The 16,721-nt window shown below is 42.4% G+C and overlaps 1 protein-coding gene across 2 annotated transcripts in view; it reads right to left on the minus strand.

The window, feature by feature from the left end:
- The window catches only part of Ryr2 (ryanodine receptor 2), a 581,527-nt gene that overhangs the window by 25,084 nt on the left and 539,722 nt on the right, over window positions 1-16,721 (minus strand). Inside the window, exons 86-93 of one of the 2 annotated variants that reach the window (XM_076572925.1) lie at window positions 14,897-16,176; window positions 13,105-13,169; window positions 9,570-9,717; window positions 6,315-6,401; window positions 5,303-5,524; window positions 3,856-3,986; window positions 2,442-2,484; window positions 375-508 (exon numbers count right to left, since the gene is read on the minus strand). In XM_076572925.1, the coding sequence (XP_076429040.1) occupies window positions 375-508; window positions 2,442-2,484; window positions 3,856-3,986; window positions 5,303-5,524; window positions 6,315-6,401; window positions 9,570-9,717; window positions 13,105-13,169; window positions 14,897-16,176 (2,110 nt within the window). Of the gene's footprint in view, window positions 1-374; window positions 509-2,441; window positions 2,485-3,855; window positions 3,987-5,302; window positions 5,525-6,314; window positions 6,402-9,569; window positions 9,718-13,104; window positions 13,170-14,878; window positions 16,177-16,721 lie in introns of both variants that reach the window. The other variant, XM_076572926.1, reaches the window with a different exon arrangement.

Below are 16,721 nucleotides of genomic sequence, written 5' to 3' on the forward strand. Positions count from 1 at the left end.
AGAGAGAGAGCGAGCAAACAAGCAGGCTGAGCAAGCCACAAACAAAGCAGTAAGCATGCAGCACCCCTTCATGGCCTCTGCATCAGCTCCAGCCTCCAGGTTCCTGCCATGTTTGGGTTCCTGTCCTGATTTCCTTCAATGATGAACAGGGCTATGGAAGTATAAGTCAGATAAACCCTCTCCTCCCCAACCTGATTTTTGGTCATGATGTTTCATCACTGCGATAGAAACCCTAAGAAAACCCAGAAGTATGAAAGTCAAACTTCTTTAGCACTTGCAGTTTTCCTAAGTGAGGGAAGGGAAATCAGTGAGCTAGCTAGGTCAGAAATGCACCTCTGTCCCCACCCCATCTGTGGGGCGAAAGTGTCACTCACACAGCAGACAAGGAGCTGTCTTTCTTGGGCTTCTTCTTCTCTCTCGCATCGCTGAAATCCAGTGCAGCCTTATCCATGCCGAGTAACTCACTGATTCTGTCTCGCCCATAAAACTCTCCATATTTATCCATTACCTGTGGTCAAAGAAGAATGTTATTTGCCTTAACTATTAAGCACACCACTTACACATGTATATTAGAGTATCAATTTCTTTCTTACCATATATTTGCTAGATTTTATTTTTTATTTCTTATTATTTGTTTATTTATTTATTTATTTTTGAGACAGGGTTTCTCTGTGTAGCCTTATGCCTTTCCTGGAACTCGCTTTGGAGACCAGGCTAGCCTCAAACTCACAGAGATCCACCTGCGTCTGCCTCCCAAGTGCTGGGATTAAAGGCGTGCACCACCACCGCCTGGCTATTGGCTAGATTTTAAAGAAAACTTAGCCCTCTAGTTTACAGTCCATCTTCTGGGGTGATGTATTAAATAAATCAATAGAACTGTGAATAACTCATCTCTGAGATTTCTCCTTCTAGTAAAGGAGGCACGGGAAAGTCTGCTCTGCAGTAAAAGAGTGGAATGGTGGGGATGGAAGGAAAGTGACCTTCAGTCTTTTTCCAGGAAGTTTGTCAGATGACTTGTGACTGTCACAATATATAAGCTTTGTACTCCATCTTACGTGACCATCATGATGTACCAGTTGTGTATTAATATTAGCAACCCATTGTACAAACGACAAAACTGAGGAGATGGAAGTCAGTGAAGGGCCATGTAAAAGGCCAAGTGTGGTAGCATGTGCCTGTAATCACAGCACTGGGAAGGCAAGACAGGTGGGACCATGAGGCTGACTGAGCAGCCAGTCTAGTCTAACCGGTGAGTCTCAGGACCCAAGGAGAGACCATGTCTCAAAATAAGATGGACAGTTCCTGAGGAACAATAGCCAAGGCTGATGTAGGTTTCTACACCCATCCACACACCTGTGCACATATTCTCCCCCATACACCTGTGTACCCAAACACACATCAGCATGTATACACACACATACACACACACACACACACATACACATACACACACACACACACACACACACACACACTCACTCACACTATGCTTAGTGATACAGTTGAATTACATTTAAGTTCTTAGTGTATGCTCCATCTCTGCATAAGGTGGTAAGAAAAATACTCGGTGTCTCCTTGACAACCACCTTCGGAACAGCACTGAATTGATAAAGACACAAAAGATCTCTTCACACAACAGGTGCCTCTGTGCTAGCACACACCAAGCTGGCATTCACCACGAAACAATGTGTGAACTGAGCAGCTCAAAGAATCAGCAAGGAGCTGGGAGCAGTGGCTCATGCCTGGGAAGCTGAAGGAAGAAAACTGCAGTGAGTTTGAAGCCAACATGGGCTACTTGGTGCGTTCCAGGCTAGCATGGGCTACCGTTTGAAACTTTGCCTCAAAACTCCACTTTAAAAAAAAGCAAGAAAATAAAAAAGAGTATTTCCCAAATAGCAGCCCTCAGCACACAAACACTGTAACATACAACGTTTCAACTAAACCATGAAGAGCCATGTACAGATCCTGTGTGGCAGGGAGGGCAGGGATAACCCAAGCCTCTAAACAGAGGTTCTCATCAGCAGAGCTTAGCAGCAGCCAGGGGCATGGTGTCCTCTCTCCCACCCGCCCTCAAAATTAGAGCCAGCTTTCTTTGTTAAAGTCTTTAAAGTTATATAAAGAAGAACAGCCTGCAGCTGACATGGGCAAACCAAACAATACCAAAGCAAGTTCCTACTGGTTCTTGTCACTGTGTACTTGTCACTGTTCCCTAAGGCATGATGGGTAAATGAAGTGAGGTCTGTTTATTTAGGCACAGCATAGTATGAATGTCTTAGATGCTCTTCTGAAGATGCCTATTCGATTCTCTTGCCACTATGAAATAACAACAGCAGGCAACCGGAACACACCTCACATCCCATTCTCCATCCAAATCACATCACATTCACTGAAGTACACTTTAAGAAAAACACTGGGAATTTATTCCCCCGCAGAAACATTACCTTTCTTTTAACAAATTTATCCCAGTAGTTATTGGGAAATGACCTAAAAGACACAAAAGCAGAGAAGTAAGGGGAGTAGTACTTTTTAAATGTTTAACAACATATAATTTGAAATAAACAAAATACTGAAAATAATATTCATGAAGCTATCCTGCCATCTACTTAGAAGTACAATGAGTCACATAACCTCTCTGTTCATAATTTTTCTATAAGTGTATTAAATCTCTTTTAAATAATAGCATATAAACATATCAATAAATAAATCACATTAAAATAATGTAGATAATATCTTAATATAATCATATTCACAAGTTGCATATTATATTTATCATTTGTTTGTAAGAGTGATATATATATATATATATATCTTGTCAGTTATTTTAAAAGTCGGAATGTCTAGAAACTGTGGCTTTGGTGGTGGCTGGGAGGTAAAGGACTAGTCTAGCATGTTTAAGGCCCTGAGTTTAAGTCCTCCCACTCCAACAAACAACAAACTAGTAGAAGCCTGTCACTGTTTTGATATAAAGTTAGAGTCTTATTCCCCAGTGGAGAACTCAAAACCTACTAGAGAAAAACTTTTAAGAATTAGCAATTCCAGTACTGGAGACATGGCTCAGCAATAGAGTGCTGGCAGAGGAAGGTCAAGGCCTTGGATTCGATCCTACTCACCACACACAAAAACAAAACAAAACAAAAAAAACTAAAAAGAATAAACAGACTCAACCATAATATAATATCTGACTCTTATGACACATAAATCCTCAAAAATATACCGTCATTAATTGTCTTTGTGGAAGTTATAAGTTGGAATGGATTTATATAAGATATAGTAGCTGGTTGGTTGGTTTGTCTGTTTTTAATCTTGACCCCACAGGCTAAATGATTACTGGATCTTTTTTTTTTTTTTTAAGTGGTTTTTTTTTTTCCTCCTCTTACAAGTGCCATCACATCGTAAAATTTGCTAGGTTGCTGTGAGGCTATCTGGTGGTGTCTTCTGGATGTTCAGACACATTAGCAGTGTGAATTCAGTATTTTTGCCTTCGATGCTACAGCCCTTTCCTTAATGAATAATTTCTGCTTCCTCTGCATTTGGATGAGCCGCCTCTGCATTGTGGGTTGTGAACCTGGTGCTGCACACCTCCCTGAGCCCTGGCTAATGGCTCTGCCTTCCCATCTGCACTGTGCAAATGGCCTCAAAGCGCTTTTCGATTAAGAGACTCAGAGCAGAGGGCAGAAATTGCGGCATCCATTAGCTTTGGATGGCTTTTAGTCTTTTGATTTTCTTGGCTGAATATATAACTGTTATTCACTTGGACTAAACTTTTAACAAACCTTCAGAAACTCTAGCAGAGAAGTTATTTTAACATCTTGAAATTCCTGCACCCAGAAATGCCTCTCAGAATCCCCCACTCACTGTGTGTTGATCACCAGTCTGTCCCACTGGCCTTTAATATCGTCTTCCGATGGCTGCTCTGTAATGTAAAGCCCATCAAACTCCAATTTCCGTGCCACTTCCTTCTCTCGCTTAAAAATAACCAACGGGACCTGCAGATGGGAGTAAACATGTCAACATTCGTTTAGCTGGACTGGCGAATCTCACAGTCACTCAGTCACTATCTTTACAAACCAGCTTTTAGGAAGAACTATTTCTCCACTTACTTGCAGGAAGAAAATAAAATGAGTGAAAATGAATCAACTACAATCAAGCAGAAAGAAGTATCTAGAAGGTTTTGGGAAAACAGCATATATGGGCATATGTTTTAAAGACACAAGGGTTAATATATAATTGGACTAAGGAAAGCATCCTAAATACTAAAGAGAGACAAGTAATAAAATATTCAACATATATTTCAATACATATTACTTTAATGCATCAATACAGACAGATGTGAAAAAAAAATCTTGGTGATTTTACTAATGTCCCTGAAAGTATGTTTTTCAATGTCTTTAATAACTCTGTGCACAACATGCTTATATTATATAGAGGCAGGTTCAAGTTTCAGCATTGGCAAAAATCTTGACGAGTATAACAATGCCTTTGTCATCTGCTGAAGGTTCTCCTTTCACACAGGCAGAGGGATCTGTGCAAGCACAGATGGGAGGTGCAGACACCGAGGAAGTATACAGGAATGCTTAACCCCATGAGAAAAGAGGGACAAGAGGTAGAAAAAAATTCCTACAGGAACATCTCACACTCTAGTCTTTTATTCCAAGCCCTAGCTTTCCAAATATTTTATGAAGCTTCATAGCCAGAGGCAAAGTGCAGTGAAATAAAGACAAAAATAAACATACTTGCACAGGCAAAGACTTCCCCAAGCACCCAGAGAGACTATATTACCCTATTGATTTCTATTCACTGATGCTTACTGTTACCCCTAGCAGGGACATGGGGATAAACACAATTTATTTTCTGGATGAAACAGTAGGAACTGTGAGTCTTCTGTCATGGATGGTGAGAGATACATACCCAACAACAGAACAGTCAGGCCTCACAGCTATTTAACTGTGAGAGACTGTAGGCAATGGGCTTCACTTCTGTATGATCAAGTTGTGAATGAAAATGTGGACTATATGAATGACTGTCAATAAGCAAAAACATACTTGCAATCAATGGCTGATCAATGGACTTAGAAAGGTCAGGCCTCTCCAGTCCTAGCTTCAGAGATAGAAGCCTATGACCACAGTTTGCTCTTCTGCCCTTAGACTATCATTTCCCTCTACCTGCTTCTTTCTCCAGCCTCAGAGGTGCGGAGCCTTAGAGCATCTCAAACAAACACCACAGATTCCATCTCAGCACTCGCCTCCCCAGGAATCCAATCTACAAACAGACATTCTAAATGCACAGGTACTTGGGGACTTACTTTCAAGCAGTAGTATCCAATGATGCAAAAGAAAGAGATGACAGTGTGCAAGATGGCTAAGATGCGCAGGGTGGGTTCCATGTAGCCACTGCTCTCCTCGAGGACATAGTGTACTGCAATGATTCTGTGTGGGTTGCTGTCCAGGCTGGTGGTCACTTTGGCAGTGTCGCCGGAGCTTCGGGCAGGCAGCTCCTTTCCTTCAACCACAGAAGAAGTGGAGACCTGATGCAAACCATTTAAAATACAGTCAGGTCACTGTGTGTCACATCACCACAAAAGGAGGAAATGGAAATGCAGCCGAAAGCGAAGTCAGCACATGATGGTATCATGGAAAGACTAACAGAAAAGGGTAAAGAGACATCTCTTCCAACGGCAAATACAAGTAACAGGTACGCTTCTAAAATTCATGCTGGGGGACTGAGAGATAGCTCAGTAGGGAAAAGCGCTTGCCGCCAAGTTTGATGACCTGAGTCCAATCTCCAGGAGTGACAGGATGGAAGGAGAGAACCGACTCTCGCAAGGTTTTCTTTGACCTCCACATGCACACAATGACACTCTTGCATGCACACACACAAAATAAATGCTGGTATTTTTAAGTTTGTGCTAATCCAACCAAAGTTACAAGGATTCCAGTCTTCAGGAAAACACTAGATATTTTTCTTCTCAGTTATCCAAATAATGTCATGTGAGGGAGGTTGTGTCACATCCAGGCATCATAACAAGTAAGAAATTCAGCTGAATCATCCTAGGAACATTGGTGGTGAACCCTCTATAACACCCAGTCCTCTTCAGTGGCAGTCAGCTGAGGTCCCTCCTATTATTCCAGAAATGCATGCACCCTGCCTTCCTGAGCATCTTTGGTGGGACAGGGCTTTGGTCTTTCTTTTGTTAAGGTACAGTTTAGAACCGGTATAAATGTGCTCCCTTGCAGCTCACAGGGGAATCTATCCATTGGTATCAGTCACTTTGGACTTTTAGAATGGTCTTTAACCCCAGGGACACACGTACATACCTTGTAGAAGAGCAGGATGAAATTGATAGCGAAGGCAACAAACAAGGCCAGCATTCTCATGTTGTAAAAGTTGCGAGCAAAATAGTTCTGAAGGGGGAAAAGGGTTAAGAACAGGCCAGCCAGTAAGAGATCAGAAATTTGTAAACATTTTAAACAAAGATCCATTCATTTACTCTAAACCACAGATTGGGAGCCTGGATGTGACCTTGGTATTAGAGACAAAAAGCAAAGGACAAAGTTTCTACCACCAAGGAGGAGACAGCTAATAATAACCACACCCTCAGATACAAAGTATCATTCAAGAACTCCAAGTGACATATTGATACATAGGTGAGGGCTTAGGGAATGGGTAGGAGTTTGGATAGGTGGCTTGGAAAGGCTATTTTAGGAGGTGAGCTTGAGCACTGGCCCGGGGTGGCAAAGGAGCTAACTGAGCCATAGGAGGAAGGTGTATTTGAGCCATGGACAGTGAAGACTGGGCCCTGAATTAAGAGTAATGCTGTGGGGCTGGAGAGAGGGTTAAGAGCATTTACTGCTTTTGCAGAGGATCTGGGTTCAGTTTCTAGCACCCACATAGAAAATTCACAACTATCTGTAACTCCAATTATGGGAAAAATCTGATGCCCTCTTCTGGCCTCCACAGGTACAACATGCAAGTGGTATACATATGTACACACAGGCAAACAGAAAATATTTTAAATGTTTTTTAAAAGGGTAATAGTGTGTGTGTGTGTGTGTGTGTGTGTGTGTGTGTGTGTGTGTGTGTGTGTGTGTGTGTGAATGTGCTTGAACCCTAGAGAGAAGCCAGGAGAGGGAAGAAGTGGGCTCTGGAAGGTGAACAGGGGCTGAGTTCTGAAGGCTTCTGTTGAATATTTCAGTTGTCTCTTACAGTAACCTGATTCAATGACCTCTGAACCTCTAGGACTACGCTGCAGGGATATCTGTCTCAATATTTCCTGGATTTGAATGAATGACCTAATTTTTCCAGGAACACACCTTGTCTATTCTGTAATGTGAGCATAACAACAGTACCAGCTTCCTACCTTTGCTATGAGAAAATATGAGAAAATCCAGTTACTCATTTTAATATGTTATTAGTAATTATATATGATACTTCATATGTTGTCACTGTTAAAGCTGATATTTTATTCTAGATGGTTGAAATGCTGGTGGAGAACTAAAGAGGACAGGATGCACCTAGATGATGACTTAGAAATTCCTCTGTGGAGACAGTAGAAGCAACAGGGACTGCTTAGTAAGCATGAATATGTAAGAAGAGATGATGTTGGCAGTGGGCTGGTCTCCATGGCAACTGTGGACAAGGAAAGAACTGGGTAGGCCATTGAGGTACTTTGAAGAAAGAGAGCTGGGGCTGAATTTTGGCTTGTTGTTGTTGTATTGTGTTAGAGGTAAAAGAGGAAGGACTCAAATATGAGCAACTAGGTGAGTGTTTGGTATGGTATATTGATTCAGGAGAAACCAGAACAACCTTGCACAAGCAGATGTAAGGGAAGAGAAGAGGCCACACTGAAAGCAACTATTTGTTATAACATGAAATGAGCTTTAGAGGGATAAAGCCTAACCATAGCAACAATGCCTCTCATTAACCTCTCCATGAACATGCCTCTCACTGTTGGGGTCTTTACCCTACAATGGATCTGGCTTCACTGCCACACCTAGTCACACTAAGACTGAGTAACACACTGGGGCTGGGCCAGCTATACTGTCTCTCCTGGAAAGGAAAACAACAGGTCACAGAGACTGAGTTGTCTAACTGTGACTGTTGGATGGAGACAGTCATAAAGACATAGAGGACAGAGATCTGTGGAGGGCACTATAGCCATGACTGGTCTTATGTGTGCAAACTGGTAAGCATATACCAAAGCCACCAAGAGAAGCAGGAAAGTGGAAAAGTTACACAGACACAAAGAGCATAGGAACCCTGAGCAGAGTTGGACGGACAAGCTCAGTTTCTTTCCTTTTCCAGCTGCAGAAGCAGGCTCTTCAGGACTCACAGGCTGTTAGAGGGCACTACAGCACCTACCCAGCCTGCTGCCGCCATGGCAACCACTGATGCATATCAAATTAACAATTACACAGAGTTATCTCACAAACCTTCATGTTCAGTGGACTCTGTAACAAACACTACAGAAAAAATACAAGACTGAGGGAAAACTTCCATAAAACTCTTTGAAGAACTATCTTCTTTCTCTCCATTTCTCCATTTTCTTTTACTTGTCTGTAAAGGATAACTTTGAATTGTTATCACCAAAAAGCTGACTCATTAAGTTTATATTTATAAAAATATATTTATATTTTACTTATATGTCTATACATATTTCTTTTTAGTAAAAGGTGAGATGATACTCATTTGGTTTGGGGGCAGAACCCAAGGGGCTGTGTAAGAGGGCCTTGAAAATATACCTAATGAGTACTAAAGTATTTGTGGGAAGACCTACCATGATGTCTGTTATTCAGTCAAAGGATGTCAAGACAATGTGAATATATGTAGTGGCTTTGGGGATGTCAGATCATGTGAAGATGTGTAGAGGTCATGGGGTATGTGGCAGCATAAATTATGTAGAAGAAACAGTGACTTCAAAAAAGGCATCTACCCTAAAAAAAAAAAGACAAATACACTGGGCTGTAGAGATGATTTAGCAATTAAGAGCACTGACTGCTCTTGCAGAGGACCTGGGTTTGGTGTCCAGCGCCTACGTGGTAGCACACAGCTGTCTGTAACTCCAGGTCTAGGGTATCAGATGCCCTGTTCTGGCCCCTCAGGCACTGTATACACAGGGTACACATTGATGCCTGCAGACACTTACATGTACACATAAAGATAAACAAACCATTTTAAAATTCAAATACACTAAAATAAGTAGATAAAATATCTCCTTAGCCCCTGGTTCTGAAGACCCTGTTTTCATAAATCAAACCAATTGCAAAGAAAAAAGATACTTGGATAACAATGTCTGTCTTATATGGATATAGACTTTTTTCTTGCCATTATTCCCTAAATAATACACTATAACAAACATTTACATAACAGTCACATTGCATTAGAGACCGTAAATAATCTAGATAGGTCAAAATACACAGAAGGACATGTGCTGTTTACATACAAACACTCCATCATTCTTATATGAGGGGTTTTATTCTCACATGTGGGTGGTAGAAGGGATTTTTGGGACCAACTGGTGCACATAGCCAGGGACAATAACTCAGTCCTAAAAGTCATCCCCAAAGTCTCACCAGCAGCTTCTGCTGATAGGCTATGATTTTCTTCCAGAACGCCGACTCTGGCACCTCAGGTTCCCCGTATCGATGTGTGTGAAGCTGCCTCAACTTCTGTTTGCCTTTATCGTCTTTGGCTTTTTCTTCTTTTTCTCCATCTTCACCCCTGTGAAAACAAAGAAAGCATAAGCTGTCTAGAAAGTGAAGAGCCAAGCGGGTACTCTGCAAAATACGAAGTAAACAAATAAATCACAATATCTGCTTAGAAACTAAGTTCTGTATATATGTATATGTATATGTGTATGTGTGTGTGTTCATGTATAAGCGTTGTGTATGTGTGCGTGTGTGTAAATGTAGAAGCCAGAAAACAACCTTGAGCATCCTTCTTCCTTGGGCATTATCCACCTCATTTTGTGTGACAGACTCTTGGTCTGGTTTACCTATTAGGTTGGGCTGGCTAGCCAGCAAGTCCCAGGGATTTGACTGTTTCTACCTCCCTAGTGCTGGGATTACAAGAGCAGGGCATTATGCAGCCTTTTATGTGGGCTTTTGGGATCAAACTCAGGCTCACGTGTAAGATGAATTGCTAAATGGCCTTATTAATAAAAAACCCAGAGCCAGATATTGGGGTGAAAACTGAGATATCAGAGAAATAGAACAAGTCACAGCCAACCTCATCTCACCAACTCCTCAGCTGATCCTGTTTCCACGAATCCTCAGACTGAAAGCCTCTGAGTCCTCACCCATGAGTGGCTCAGTTGAATTGCCTCTAAAACGCCTCTAGTTCCTGGTCCTCACACCTTATACACCTTTCTGCTTCCTGCCATCACTTCCTGGGATTAAAGGCATGTGTCCTTCCCAAGCAAAGACATGAGATCTCAAGTGCTGGGATTAAAGGCGTGTGCCACCACTGCCTGACTCTGTTCCCAGTGTGGCCTTGAACTCACAGAGATCCAGACGGATCTCTGCCTCCCAAGTGATAGGATTAAAGGCATGTGCTACCATTGCCTGACCTCTATGTTTACTATAGTGGCTGGCTTTTTTCTCTGATCCTCAGATAAACTTTATTGGGGTGCACAAAGAAAATATCATCACACTCATGTACTCATGTAACAAGATCTTTATGAACTGAGCTATCCTTCTAGCTCCCAAACTAATATCTGCTCCAATGAATCATAGCATTCCAGATTTTAGACTGAGGAAAAGGATTTCCTACCTTCCCCACAGTTGAATGATTCTGTGGAATTTAAATCAAAGGGACATTTTTCAGGCTGGAAAACTTTTTGTATCCATATCTTAGCAGATTCTCTTGTATAATAAAATATTTGGTTGCACAATGGTACAACAACAAAGACATTTCTTGGCCCCCCTTTCAACACGTCTTACTTTTAAAATATACTTTTGTGGCCCAAAACTAAGGCCTCATGCATGCCAGGCAAGCAATCTGCCATGAAGTTACATCCCCAGATCTCCTTTTCACTATTTAATTTGAGCCAGGGTCTCACTAAGTTGCCTAGGCTGGCCTTGAACTTCCTCTGTAGAACCCAAGCCAGTCTTGAACTTGCAGTCTTCCTGCCCTAGCCTCTCGCAAGTAGCCATGATATCAGTACTGCACTGCCAGGCCTAGCAACACACCTTGCTTTAAATTTTGATTATTAAAATCATAATTCATTTTATATTTAATTACACTTGATCTCAGCTCAAAGGCTGAGAGGTGACTGTTTTATGGGGGTGGGAAGGCATAGCACTAGTGAAGACCAGAGGACAACTTGTAGAACTTGGTTCTAACCTCCTACCATGTAGATTCTGGGGATCAAACTCAAGTCCTCAGGCTTGGCAGCAAAAACCTTTACCAGCTGAGCCATCTTTACTGGTGAATAATTCAATTTTTAACAATCTCTAGCCATTGACACCTAAAATCAAAGTCCTGGGCATTTGGTTTTTCTCACATAAAAAGGACACTGGTACAGATAATCACACTTACCTAATGCTATTAAGGAAAATATATTAATTTTAATATTGATATAATTACATTGTTATATTAATTCTAGATAATAATGGAATTAGAACTAGAAGTTTAATACTTTTTAAGAATTAGAGTTATTGATTTAAGTTGTCTGTGTACTTGCAAATGTGTGGGGTTCAGAGGCCAAGTTGAGGATGTTAGTTGCCTTCTTCCATCATGTGGGTCCTGGGGATCAAACTCAGGTCACCAGACTTGGCAACAAGCACATTTACCTGCTGAACCATCTCTCTGGTCCCAGAATTAGAAGTCTATATAAGAAATGCTTTAAATGTAAAATAAGAATCTTTCTTGTAAGGGCATAGATGCTATATCATGCTCACACTAAGTCTAGCCAACGCTATACTTCACATCAGGTAAGACCTGCATGCCTACTGTACCCCATCATAAGTGCCACCTTTTCTATTCTAATGTCATTTATCTAGTCACATTTACAACAGACCCAAGATCTAAGACAATGAAAACAGGCTAATGAAATAGTAAAATAATGTGGGAAAGTGGCTGCTCTGTTAGAACGGTAGTGAGACAGGAACCTAAGACTTTAACTTTTCTTAGCTTTTTCTAGATGAGCCTATAAGATTACATAAACTTGGGGCAAGATAAGGGTTTTCTACATTATTGATGTAAGGCTGTTATGAAGAAGGAGTTTGGTATTTCCCATGCTGTATGCTGTACTCTTCATTACCTACCTCTGCATCTATAATAGGGCTCCACAACACCAGGTGTGCTCATGAAGATGAAGACCACTAGGCCCATTCCAGAACATGGAGGTGTGTGTGTGTGTGTGTGTGTGTGTGTGTGTGTGTGTGTGTGTGTGTATCAGTCTGTCTGTCTGTCTATGTGTAAGCAGGTGGGGTGTGACCCAGGAATCTGTACTGTGTGCTTCTGAGTAGGTGGCTGCATGTGTGTTTTCTTATAGGCCACAAGGTAACCTCAGCTGTCATTCTTCAGGAGCCATCTACCCAGTATTTTCTGGACAAAGTCTCTTCCTGGCCTGGAGCTCTCTAATTAGGCTAACTTGGCTCCCCAGTGAATTACAAATCTGCACCTCACACCAGGGATTTTATGTGGGCTCTGGGGATTGAACTCAGGTCTTCATGTTCTGCAGCAAACACTTGACTCTCTAAGCTACCTCTCTAGCATGGAATCCTCAATTTTTAACAATGTCTAGGAGATTTCTATGCATGCGGCCTCAGACAATGCTCAGAACACACCAAGCTGCTGAATTTGCCACATTGGTTTCTTCCCATTTTTAAAAGGACAAACATTCACACAAAAGTTTTATCCATCAGTACTTTCAGAGAGACATTGTGGTCTCTTCCAATAAGGGAAAAGCACACACAGGGACTGCCCATAGAAAGAGGAGAATCCAGGTGGCCCTGCATAGAATAAGGTTCTGGTTTCCACATAGATGTGAGACTGGATCATGTGATGCCTTTGCAGGGCAAGAGTCTCTATCCAAGCTCCCAAAGAGCAGGGGCCAAGCCAAGAGGTTCAGGGACATGGAGGAAAGCATGTGGCAATACATACTCAGCCTTCTCAGGTTCAGACTTGGTTTCTTCTTTTTCTTCTTTCTCTTCTTTTGCCTTCTGCTCCTTGAACATGTCAATAGGGAACAGAAAAACAGGATTATAGTTATTATTATTGTAGGTGCATGTGTGGGGGGGTGCCTGAGCTATCAGCCGAGCATTTTTATCAATATTGTCTCTTTGTGGGTTATTTGGGAACTGGTGGGTAAAGAAAAGTCCACCTACACTTGTGTCTGCAGGTGGGTGTGTGCATGGGTGGCCATGCATATGGAGATCAGAGGACAACCTAAGCCACCACTCCTCATAGGCCATACACCTTGTTTGCTTCCTTTTGTTTTGTTTTTGAGACAGGACTTCTTTGGTAAGAGATTCTTCAATTAGGCTAGCCTGGCTAGCTAGTGAGCTCCAGGGACCAACCCGTTTGCCTCTCTTGAGCTGAGATTATGAGCCTGTACTACTACACTGGCCTTTTCTTTTAAAAATGTAGGTTCCTTAGATTGAACTCTAGGCCTTATGCTTACAGAGTATCATACTTAGATTTCTATTGTGATAAAACACTATAATCAAAAGCATCTTGGGGAGGAAAGGGTTTACAGTCCATCACTAAGGGAAGTCAAGCAGGAACTGAAGCAGAAGCCATGGCAGAATGCTGCTACTTGGCCTCTTTTTCATGGTTTTCTCAGCCTGCTTTCTTATACAACCCAAGACTATAAACCCAGATGTGGTACTGCCCACAGTGGCCTGGACCCTCCCACATCAATCATTAATCAAGAAAATACCTGACATTCTCACTTAAAAGCCAGTCTTAGGGAAGGTATTTCTCTATTGAGAATTCCTCTTCTCAAATGACTCTAGCTTGTATCAACTGAACAAAAAAAGTAACCAAGATAAAAGCAAGCACTATGGTGACAGAGACTTTCTCAGTTCTCTAAGCAGGATTCCATGTCACCTGAGTGCCCTTGGGGATCTGTGCAGCCACCTGCCAATTCATAATCCACACGGGAGATTGTTGTGCTTACACTGAGATAGAAGTTCCATGTCCCCCACTTTTTATGCACACCATCGTCTCCAAAAGCAGTGGATTAAAAACTCTCTAGGCTCCTTTCCAGCGGCTTTTCCCATTTCAGAAACAACCTGCTTTATCTTATCTATCTGCTCAAATCTTCTTTCTCTTTCAAGGTCAACTTAAGTCTTACTGTTTAGTATCATCTAAGCACTGGCCTTTGAATTATTTCAGCACACAGAACTCCACCCACTGGCAAACCTTTTAGCTTTGAACGTCTCATTTCCTCAGTGTTCTCAGACACTTGGAAACTAGGCACAAAGATTTGGGTAGGGAAAGATGGTCCAGCTGACCATCACAGCAGGCTCTCATTGCCTACAAAGCATATAAATTATGTTTCTCATAACAAATCACACAGATTCTTTCCAGGTCTAGTTTTGCCTTACAAAGGTCATTTTTCCCAGAAATTAAAGTTGAGAGCAAGAGAGAGAAAGAGTGTGTGAGAGAGCAAAGGAGTGAGAGAGGGCAAGAGAGGATGTGTGCATAAGAGTGAGACAAAGCCAAAGAGCACGTATGCTCAAGTGGGGGAGGAAAGAGAGGGTAGGAGGAGGGAGGGGGAGGGAAGGAAACACAGACAGCTAGACAGAGCAAGTAAGAGAGAGCATGTGCATATGAGCCAGAGAGAGCCAGAGCACATGCATGCACCAAGTGGGGGTGGGGGGTTGGATGGGGTGCTTCATGGCATTAATAGCGATAACTTCAAGTGAAGTACCTGTAACTTTTCTTGTACCTCAGGGACAGGGATGGGGTTGGTCATAAGGTCACTGAGGCCGGCGTTTGGATTGTGAGGAATTAGTTTGTACTGCCCTCCTTCCCTCTTCAGATCCAAGCCAAATATGTCTGAAAGAAGGTCACTTTCCTCCGTCAGTTCCTTTAAGTCCGTCAGGTCTTCAGAGGGCAGAGCTGACTCTAACGGCTTCCTCTCTCCCTCTTCTTCATCTCCTCGCACCTCATCCTGAGTGGGGTCTGGCATGTTGGCTAGAAGCTCTGCCACTTTGATTTTCTTAGCGCCTTCCACCAGGCTCCCCCCAAGCAGCAGGCTGGAAACAATGCGAAAAAAGCCCCTGCAGACACTGGCCACGAAGTGTAAGAGGGTCACGAACACACTCCAGTAGGATGAGAAGAAGGCTGTGACCATGTCCTTCACTGTCATCTTTTTCATTCTCTTCATCTGCTTCTTTAGGCTCTTCAGGCTGAGCATCCTAACGAGGGTTAAGACATTGTACCTGAGAGCCAACAGGGCTGACTGGATGGTGAGGAGGGAAAAGAAGCCCATCCGTGGGCCCTGCTCTTCAGGCCTCTCCTTCTCACTCTCTTCTTTATTTGCTGACCTCTCATTTAGATCAGACTCTGAGATCTGAGCTGCCAGCTGCATCTCAAAGATGGTGTCCTCACAGAAGTTCACAAACAGCTCCATCTTCTCCTTCTCCCCACCCTCATTGACCACATCGAATATAAACTGCCTTTTGGACTCCTTGACCTGTGGCTTCTCCCACTGGGTTCGGCTGGACTCACTGATCTCAAAATAGACCCTCTCGATACGCTTAGCACTGCCCATGATCTCAATGCGACCCAGGAACGGTTGGAAGTAGTTGAGGACACTCTCTGCTAACTCCAAGAAGGTCTGCAGTCTCGTATCATTGGGCATGTGTTCTGAGAGGTTGGTCAGCAGGACAGCAACATTGAAGCCAATGTCCTTCGCAGGCTCATGAAACCTTTTGACAAACTCTTCATAGTCCAGTGTCTCATTTTCATCTGTCTCTGCACAGGACAGCAGAAACTCAGTCTCTGACTGGGTGTAGTGCTTATGGCTCTCCATGGCTTTGTGGAAGTCTCTCTTGGAAATGACCCCTTTGCCATCAGGGTCATACTCCTTAAATGTGTCAGAGGACGTCAAGTCCTTTAGTTTCAAAAACATATCAAAGAACTTGAGGATCATCTCCACATTGTTAGATGACTCCACAAGCATGTCCACCATCTGTTTGCCTATTGTTCCGTTCACAACATTACCTGGTGGAAAAGCATGGGTAGTTGTTTAAAAAGGAGCATTTTTTTTAACAAAACTTGTACCTACAGACAAAATAATCATACAAACCTGGACTTAAACATGAACCGAATTCATTGATTTAAATTTTCTTCTAATGTATGAGGCCTTGAGAGCAGATGGATAATTATTTCTAAACTAACATCTCAAAAAGTGATTATAGAAATACTGGAAAAGCTGTATTTTCAAAGTAATTAGGTTCCACGCATTAAATAATATTTCTGGGCCAGCGAGATGGTGCATCAGGAAAGGGCACTTACTGCTATGACTGACAACTTGGGTTCCCTCTCTTTCCCTCCCTCTCTCCCTCCCCCCTCATTTCTAATTTACAATAGAAACCACTATCCTGTATCTCCCCATGGTCCAGGGTTTGGAGTTAGAAAAGGGTAGATTACTGCCAAGCCTCAGAAAACAAGGTTATTTTGTAAATTGCTGACTCACAGAAGGCTGTATTCCTAAAACAGGGAGTTCTATGAACCCCAAAACAAACAACGCTATGCCCAGCAAGGGG

This window comes from Peromyscus maniculatus, chromosome 5 (assembly GCF_049852395.1).
Source record: "Peromyscus maniculatus bairdii isolate BWxNUB_F1_BW_parent chromosome 5, HU_Pman_BW_mat_3.1, whole genome shotgun sequence".
Taxonomy (NCBI): Eukaryota; Metazoa; Chordata; class Mammalia; order Rodentia; family Cricetidae; genus Peromyscus; species Peromyscus maniculatus.